The following is an 8,571-nucleotide window of genomic DNA, read 5'->3' as shown; positions in this document are numbered from 1 at the left end:
ATGACTTCACATTTCCACATGCCAAAATTACCTTTCCCATCAAACTTCTCCACCTCAAATTTGGTATTCGATACCGGGATGTATTGTGGAGGTATACTAGCATTCCCCGCTGATTTTTCTTCTGGAATATCAGCCATTAGGACGTCTTTGGATTACAAATGGAATCCCGAAATTGTTAAAACACACACTTTTATGCTCAAAAGTGCCAAAACAGTAACTTCGGTATGCTGTTTATCAAAACGGACACCACGGTTGCGTCCGGAATGGTTGAAAATGCTAGGAACCAACTTGACTCGGCCAAAAACGGGTCAAAAAATCACTGAGTTGGCCAAAAAACCAATCTGACCGAGTTGACTCAGGGAAGGAATATTCTGTCTCTGATAAAGAATATTCTGTCACGGGAATATTCTCTTACTGGTAACGGAATATTCTTATTCTGTCAAGAGAATATTCTGTCACTGTTAGATGACATGGCTGATGACGTGTCTGATGACAGGGTGATGTGGACCCTCTGTTGATGACGTGGATGATGACTCGGCGCCTACGTGTCGGATGACGTGGCTGTCTTCTCAGACGAGAATTCCGGCACTGTCTGGTTTTTCCGGCAGATTTCCGGCGAAACTTCGGCGAGCTCTACAGGGCTCGTTTCAACTCCGATTGCGACGATCTTTATATCGCCGGACTCGTATGGACGAGAGGAATCTCCGCAGCTGGTCAAAAGCAAGATCTGAGAACTTTGAAAATTCTGCAACTTTGAACAGAGAGCTGAAAAACGTGTTTTTCTGCGTTTAAGCTTCCCTAATGCTCTGATACCAATTTGTTGTGCATACTGGATCGAAAGCAAACACAAATAAAACACAAACAAGCAGATTTACGTGGTTCCCCAAAACCGGGTACGTCCACGGAGGCAGCAGATTGTATATTAATGGAGGAATGATACAAACACTCAACTCAACCCAATACAACCCCACAAAACCCAGTGTTTCACTCTTACACTCGTTTCTCTCAAATCTGCACTTGTACTCACTCTCACAGTTGCACTGTCTTCCTCTCTCTGCACACACTTGCACTGTCTCTATGCCTTCTCTCGTCTCTCTTCTATCTTCTGTCTACATGAGAAGGGGAAGCATAAATATAGTGGTTGTAAAGGAGAGGGTGGTTGAAAAGGAGAGAGTGGTTGATGGTTGTTGAGAAAAATGTTGACAATTTGCAAATTTCAACAATTTGCTACATAGTTAACAATTAGAAAAGAAGCCTAAGGTTGACATAAATTAAATTACCGGGAGAATCTACGAAGCCACGAAAATTATCCCGTAAAAGTTACTTTTATTGAAAACGCGATTTAATACATCGAATATGGCCTTTAATCGCACCTCTACATGGCAATTAAAATAAGAAAAAGAAAAGGCACTGCACTAAACCAAAAAAATCCCTCTAACAGAAGCAGCTTGAAAAGGTTCCTAATTAATAAGCAAACTGTGAGAGACAGAGCACCAGCACACTCAAGGTCCAATACAGTTTATTAAAATAAAGATCAGATGAAGCACTGCTACGCGAGCTTAAGGGCCAATGAGCTGGACTCGGACCGGAAGTTACTGGGGAGATCAAGATATCGATCTTCTGTCCTGCTAGGCAGTGACCACGAAAACCACATATGAAGTAGACGTGGCCAAGCCTTTCAAGATTGATTGCATCGGAGCCGCTAGTGTATGTGGCTATAGGGAATGTTGCATTGCATGTCTCGAAATCCTGTGACGTGACTTGCTTCACGTTGTGGAACTGGATGTTATAATTGAAAACAAGAGTATCGCTGGCGTGGAAGTTCTTATCAGCAGCCCAATCTTGGTAATCAACGCCGCCCATGCTTGTCCAACCAGCAGAGTCACCGACTTGGTAAACTGTAGACGCCATGGAGAATCCGTAAAGAGCCATCATCAAGCAAGAAATCGCCAAAGTTTTCTTCATACTACCCATGATTGGAAGCTAGTCGATACTGAATGAGAGAGTACCCTGAGGGGCTGCGAGGTCTTCGATTTATTTTTTTGCTTGAAGCCTTGAATGAGTGATGAATACAGAACTCCTGACGTACGTATATATAATAGCCAAGTAACCGAATAACAGAAGGAATTCAAGGATTCCCAATTAAATCCATCAGGATAATTTATTGAATCCGCTTTCTGATCGGAGAATGAGGACGAATTCGTTTTTTTTTTTTGTTTGTTAACGATAATAACTTCCTTCAATAATTAGCACCCAAGTTATTATTTTTCATCGAACAATTTCGACCTGGGTCCAATCCTTGAATCACAAGGACAATTACAACGGGTCCAAGTTCCTCCATCAAGTAATTTTGGATCGTTTGGCCCGCTGGGTAATGGTATGATTAGAGGCAAAAGCAGAAGGACAGCAGGGCCCAACGAGCGCTTAGGCAAACAGAGCTCGTGGTTTGGTGCAATCATGGCAAGGATCCAGCATTCGCAATTGTAGTGATGTGAAGCTTTTGTCTAGCTTGGCAGTGGCCAGGGAAACTACACGTGAAGAACTTGCCTGATCTGCCTTGAGGCTGATTGAGTAGCGGCTAGTTGTAATCCCGTTTCCCAGATGCACAATTTCATGATTCCATTGCCAATTCAGTATATTTCAAGGCCCGGATCATAAGCCCAGCCAAAGAATTTAGCTAAAGCTTCGTCCAGAGTTTTTATGGGCCACTTGCAGAGACTGATAAATGATGTGGCCCACTCATTCTGTAGCCCTTTCCCAGAACAGGGGATTTTCTAGCCGCAGCATCCAAACAGTGAGGTCTCCTGCTACTCCTTATCCACAATCCCTCCCTCGGAGTGTTGACAAGCCAAGACCAAGCTTCTACTATTTCCTCCAAGTCCCGAGAACCTCTGCCTTAAACTCTCTCTCTGATGGCGGCTCCATTCTCTTCACCAACAACGCCACCGCCACTGAGGTCCATCTTTCAACCCAACCCAAACCCACCCAAAGCCCTCCTCTCCCTCCCAGGTGCTCCTAATCCTTGCTCTCTTACTGTATAACATTTTTTTTTTGTCTAAATAAAAAAAAATGTTTCGCACATTTCAAGCAATGCTATATTAGTTCTACAGGTTCATTTCATAGAGGGCCCCACCGCGCCAAGGTTTGTTACAACAGTATTGGTGCTACTAGCGTGTCTTTGTGGAGCTCTTCTGCTAACTACTCCAGTCTCCGTAACGGCTCCACCAAACTCTCCGGCAAGCCCGTTGCTGTAAAGCGGTTGCTGCAAAACAGGCAAGCATTTCTGTTCATTTTTAGTTATCAAGGAGTAGGTTGTTGGCGTTGTTATTTTGGATTTCTGTATATTGAATCTGATTAGGTTATGTTCAGAAGAGGAGTGGTGAGGAATGCTACTATTGAAGAAATCGAAGCGGAGAAATCTTTGATTGAGGATGATGCTGTAAGTGTTTTTGATTCTCAAATTTAGTTTTAGAAAAAAGATGTATATTTTTTTCAATTTGAAAGAAATCTTATAGAGTTATGGAATTTTACTACCAGGGAATGTATTGACAAATCAATGTCTGTTTTTATCAGAAAGGAAGGATGGAAAAGACTATTGATACTATGAGAGCCAATTTTAATTCTGTGAGGACAGGCAGAGCAAATCCATCGATGCTAGATAAGATTGAGGTACAAGCCTGCTTTTGTGTGATTTCATTTGTGATTCACATGTGGTTGGTGTGTAGACATTGTATAATGTATGCTTTTTATCGTGTTTTTGCTGGATCATTATTGAGATTAATTGATTAAAGAGACTAAGCCGCAGCAACTATTGAGTAATAAAGTATTGGTACCAGGATTTGGTAGTAACAATCTGTTTGATGCATCATCTATGGTGTCTCTCTTTGTGCATTCCCTAAGCCACTCCAAGGATGCCTTATCCAAATTTTGATTGCTTTGCTGTCGGATGGTTTGTAAGGAAAACTTCCTTCAGCTAGGAATCTAGCGTAGAAAATGTTTTCATGACAGATGATGGATGCAATGTGTGAAAAGGCAACCTCGATTAATTATTTGTTTCCCGGTTGCTGGGCAAGTAGCGCATGTCTGCAAGTTGATTGGATTTGATATTTTCATACGAAGAGAACCTTGGCACTTTAATTCTACCATATTGTTGATTTGGTTTTCTGCGGAACTATTGTGCATTGTCTTGGACTAGCTATGAAAAATATGCATTACAGGTGGAATATTATGGAACTCCAGTCAGCTTGAAGAGCATAGCTCAAATCAGTACTCCTGATGCAAGTTCTCTCTTGGTCCAGCCATATGACAAATCCAGGTAATACAAAAAGGGAGGAGATGATACTATCTGGAATAAACACATTAAAATTACTAAAAGCAAGCATTACTGAAGAAAAAAAAGTAGAGTGCAAGGAAAAAAAATTTAGCTTCTCATATAACTAGCACAGGATTTATAGGGCGAACCATATACAACCACTAATTTTTTCTGCCAATTCATCGGTGTTTTCTGGTTAGCAGGCTACCCAAAAGAGAGATAATTGTACAGTTGGTTTATGCTGTATGAGCTGGATATTGTATATTTGGAAGAGTAACTTTAAAGTCATTGTGATTTTTATGTCATGTTTGTCAGCTTAAAGGCTATTGAGAAGGCCATTGTCAGCTCTGATCTTGGTTTGACTCCAAACAATGATGGAGAAGTGATAAGGATGTCTATTCCTCAATTGACATCTGAAAGAAGGAAGGTAGTTTTCCTTCCTATGGTCTCTCAGAATGTAGCAAGTAGTAATTTTCATATTCACCTGAAGATCCCTCAGACCTTTTTTTTTGTCTTTCATTGCTTTTCAAACACTCTTGAATATAGAGACAGCTAAAAGTTATTATTGCCATGCTCGCTCAACTCATTTAACTATGAATTCAGTAAGAAGTATCATTTTTTACCTTTAGTTCTTGTTGATGATGTAAGTTGGATGTGGCTTTGCAACTTATGCATGATTTGTTCATATAGCACCTTGCCTCTTGGAGCTAGTGATCCTCCACTTTGTTGGCTTGACATTTCTTTTGTCCCATAAATAGTGATCATTCCCCAACTATTCATTCCTTGTTTTCAATAATCATGTCTTGAAGAGGATTTGAGCCCATCAATAGTTTTATATTTTCCTAGAACTTGACCCTCATTTCAAATTAACCACACAAGTCCTGTTTGACAGTTCCACTACGTACATTATTAGAGTTTTGGTGCTGGAAGCAGTCAGCCTGATCTTGGCTAAAGTTTTTTGTTATCTGTAAAGTTTTTATTTGTGATTTTGGTTCACACCGATGCTATATATTTAGAAAGCCATGGTTGTATAAATCAGAAATATAGACAAAATAAATAGCTAACTTTCTTATACTGTTTGATAAACATAGAATGGTGGTACTTTTTGAAGAATATTTGGGCAAGTTCGTTCAGATGTTTTTAAAGATTGGCTGCATATGTATCTTCAACCTTTTCTTTTTCATCTTCTTTATCTGCAGGAGCTATCAAAGATGGTGGCCAAATTAGCTGAAGAAGGAAAGGTACATTGCACTTTTAGTTAGTGGTTTAAGACAGATCATTACTGTTTTGATTGTTTGAATAAGATCATGGTAGGGAAATCTTAAGTGATTTCACAAGAATGATGCAATTGATTTATAAATGAGTTTTTCGTTCCATGAATTTGTAACTAGTGCTATAAAGATGCAAATTTTCACTGGTATCTTGAATGCATGCAATAACACTCATGCTCGGGTTTAGCAACGGCATCAATCATTCACCTTGATGAATCTGTTCTACAGTTGCATTTGCTTACTGTATTGTTATTTGCATTGATTGCATACTACACTAAACAGACAACCTCTTTCCTCTTGCATTAACTGATGATTTTTTCTTGATACATTGTTTGTAGGTGGCGTTGAGGAATATTAGAAGAGATGCATTGAAAGCATATGAGAAACTCGAGAAGGTTTGAATCAAGAAACCAATTCATTTTTGTCACTCTACTTAGATGGTTTTATCTCATCCTCTTCTTGGTGACTCATTTATTAACTTAATTCTGTTTGTTTTTCCCCTTCAGGAGAAAAAGCTCTCAGAAGACAATGTGAAGGATTTGTCAAGTGATTTGCAGGTATGATGATGCTTGAAACGTGTATCTCATTATTAATTGCCATTTGGATTTGGTATCAGTGAACTGTGGCTTCTTTTAGCCGCAGCAGTGAGGTGTCCAAATTTTTTTGTGCTCTTGAAATTGGCTTGATTGTGATGATTTCAAGCATACAATGGACCTGTATGTATTCAGGGTTGTCAAACAGGTCTGTGAAGTGATGATTACTACCATTACAAGCACCACATGGTTTGATCTCTTCCTGGAAAGTTCCTTCAAGTTGTGTATCTTGTCACACGCTAGTGCTGTATTAACTTATATTCTTGCTGTTATGACTGGATAAATGCATTTGGGACAGCACACTAAATTTTTTTTAAGGATACCCAAATAGTTTAATGCCAGTGTGTCACGTTGCTATTGGAATGTGCAATAAATTATCATGATGGGAGTTGAAATAAGTCCCTATAGTTTGTCACAGAAATTTTAGCTGGAAAGGATAAGGGTTTTGTATTCTCTATTTATGTTCTCATTTTTTTTCCCTTTCTGTTTTTTATGTTCTCTTGTCTGTTTGTATCTTCTTTTCTTTCTGCCATTCGCAGTTAACATCATTTTCTTCTTACAGAAACTTACAGATGAGTATATGAAGAAATTAGAGAACATTTTCAAACAAAAAGAAAAGGTAACTTCCCCGCTAATCAAACTTGTAGAATGGAAACTAATATGTGATTACTTTTAGATGAGAGTTTTCCTTTATCTGTTATTATTTAAGGGAGTGTACTTCTTGCATGAGTTATATCATAGATGTGAATCCATGGTGATCTTCATTGCTTTACTTAGAGGTAGAATGGATGGGGTAGATCTCTTGTTGAAAAGGTGACCGTTCATCTCTTTTTGACATTTCTGTGAAATTAATGGAAACCATGTGGGAGAGATGTAGTGGAGTGGGCCTTGGTATTTTTTCACCCTCATGTCATATCAGAATGCGCCTACCAAACACAAGAACAAACACAAGAATACCGCCACACCTCACATCGGAATAAAGTTGCTAGTTTTTATCCTGTTAAGCCAGCATGTTCAACTTGACAGAAAGTGTGAAATTGTCTATGGTTCGAAGATGCATGTTGGAGATATTTGTTCTGAAATATGAAGCTCAATATGAGATAAAGAATAAAATTAAGAGGGATTGCTGAGGGTGGTATCATTACGGACCAGGAGTTCTGCATTCTATTTGATGTCTGGCTGTGATTATTTACTACACTACTGTTGTTTTCAGCTTCCTGTTTTTTTAGTAATTTCATTTCGAGTGGTGTGCTGATGGACTGACCTGTCTTTCAGGAGTTGCTGAAGGTTTAACAACACCTTATGCGTATGTATGAGCTTCCAGTCCAAGGCTCTTCTTTGAGATGAATCTACGATGAACCGTCCATACCTCTCCGAAAAGGTAGTTGTGAAGAGTAAAAAGAATTTGGTCGATGTTTTCTTTCGGAAATGAAGGATGAAAGGCTGGCCGTGTGAGTTTTTGTTAGACATCTGTACAGCACTGTTCAAACTTATCTTTGAGGCTCTGTTTGTACAAGATAGGAGTTCAGTAACTATAAGAAATCACCACTGTGTCGTTGATTTTCTAATGGTAACAAACTTTATCCCCATTTCATTTTCCCAACATTCCTTCTTCTGAAGGGACTCGTGATTCTTGTGTGAGATTCTACATGCATCAGATGGTGCGTGATTCGCCATAATACTGTATGGACCAGACTGCTGTGCTACGCATAAAAGGAGACTGGGGCAAAGATGCATACCTCGCCTGGGCATTGGAACCCAGTATATTATTCCGAAACACGATAAAGTAGAAATTGACTCAAGTGAAAGTCTAGCTGTAAATTAAACAAATTCCTCGTAGATAAATCCTGAGAACGAGCAAGCTTGTGCATTGGTGATGCCACTCTCCTGGAATACATCGCCTTCATGCAGAGACTGACAAGACAGGGGAAGAGCTTTTAAAGGCGGCGAGGGGAGGCGATGCCACTTGCTATTGTTTCTTTATTGGTTAAATGGATGTCGAAAGGATGCCGGAAATAGCACAGCTACCGTTCATGGGCTTGTTTAGGATCAGGTAATGGACTGGATTGCTACAGTTAAGGGTTCTGTCCAACTCAATGAGAAAAAGAATCTTCTCGACTGTTTTTAAATCTGAGTGGCATATAATTGGACTATGATCTCATGATTTATCCACAAGATGGAGAAGTGTGTTGTTGCGTGCAAATAATTGCTTGGAGGAAACTTCGTAAAAACATTGTATATCATGGAAGGATCGGTGAGGAGTAGGGCCGGTGGACCACCACCTTATTGTGCAAAGGTGCGTTCATGATTGGTTCCTTTTAGACCAAGTTTGCAATTTTGGATTCACGGGCAAAGCGATACGCCTTTGACAAATGAGGATAAGTTGCTTTTGCTT

General features: G+C 39.6%; 2 protein-coding genes across 2 annotated transcripts; one reads left to right on the top strand and one right to left on the bottom strand.

The window, feature by feature from the left end:
* Positions 1–1,306: 1,306 nt before the first annotated feature.
* LOC7480696 (mavicyanin) lies at positions 1,307–2,193 on the bottom strand. The gene has a single exon (XM_002300807.4). It carries the CDS (start codon positions 1,972–1,974, stop codon positions 1,465–1,467), a length of 510 nt encoding a protein of 169 aa, XP_002300843.4. The 5' UTR covers positions 1,975–2,193; the 3' UTR covers positions 1,307–1,464.
* A 559-nt stretch (positions 2,194–2,752) lies between these two features.
* LOC7480695 (ribosome-recycling factor, chloroplastic) lies at positions 2,753–7,770 on the top strand. The gene is made up of 11 exons (XM_002302076.4): positions 2,753–3,009; positions 3,111–3,273; positions 3,370–3,439; positions 3,574–3,669; positions 4,218–4,315; positions 4,628–4,739; positions 5,512–5,553; positions 5,922–5,978; positions 6,090–6,140; positions 6,739–6,795; positions 7,452–7,770. The coding sequence occupies exons 1-11, from the start codon at positions 2,913–2,915 to the stop codon at positions 7,467–7,469; spliced, it is 861 nt and encodes a 286-aa protein (XP_002302112.4). The 5' UTR covers positions 2,753–2,912; the 3' UTR covers positions 7,470–7,770.
* The last annotated feature ends 801 nt before the right edge of the window (positions 7,771–8,571 follow it).

Source organism: Populus trichocarpa, chromosome 2 (genome assembly GCF_000002775.5).
Source record: "Populus trichocarpa isolate Nisqually-1 chromosome 2, P.trichocarpa_v4.1, whole genome shotgun sequence".
NCBI lineage: Eukaryota > Viridiplantae > Streptophyta > Magnoliopsida > Malpighiales > Salicaceae > Populus > Populus trichocarpa.
Note: the sequence above shows the minus strand (reverse complement) of the source record. Positions and strands in the feature narration are given on the sequence as shown.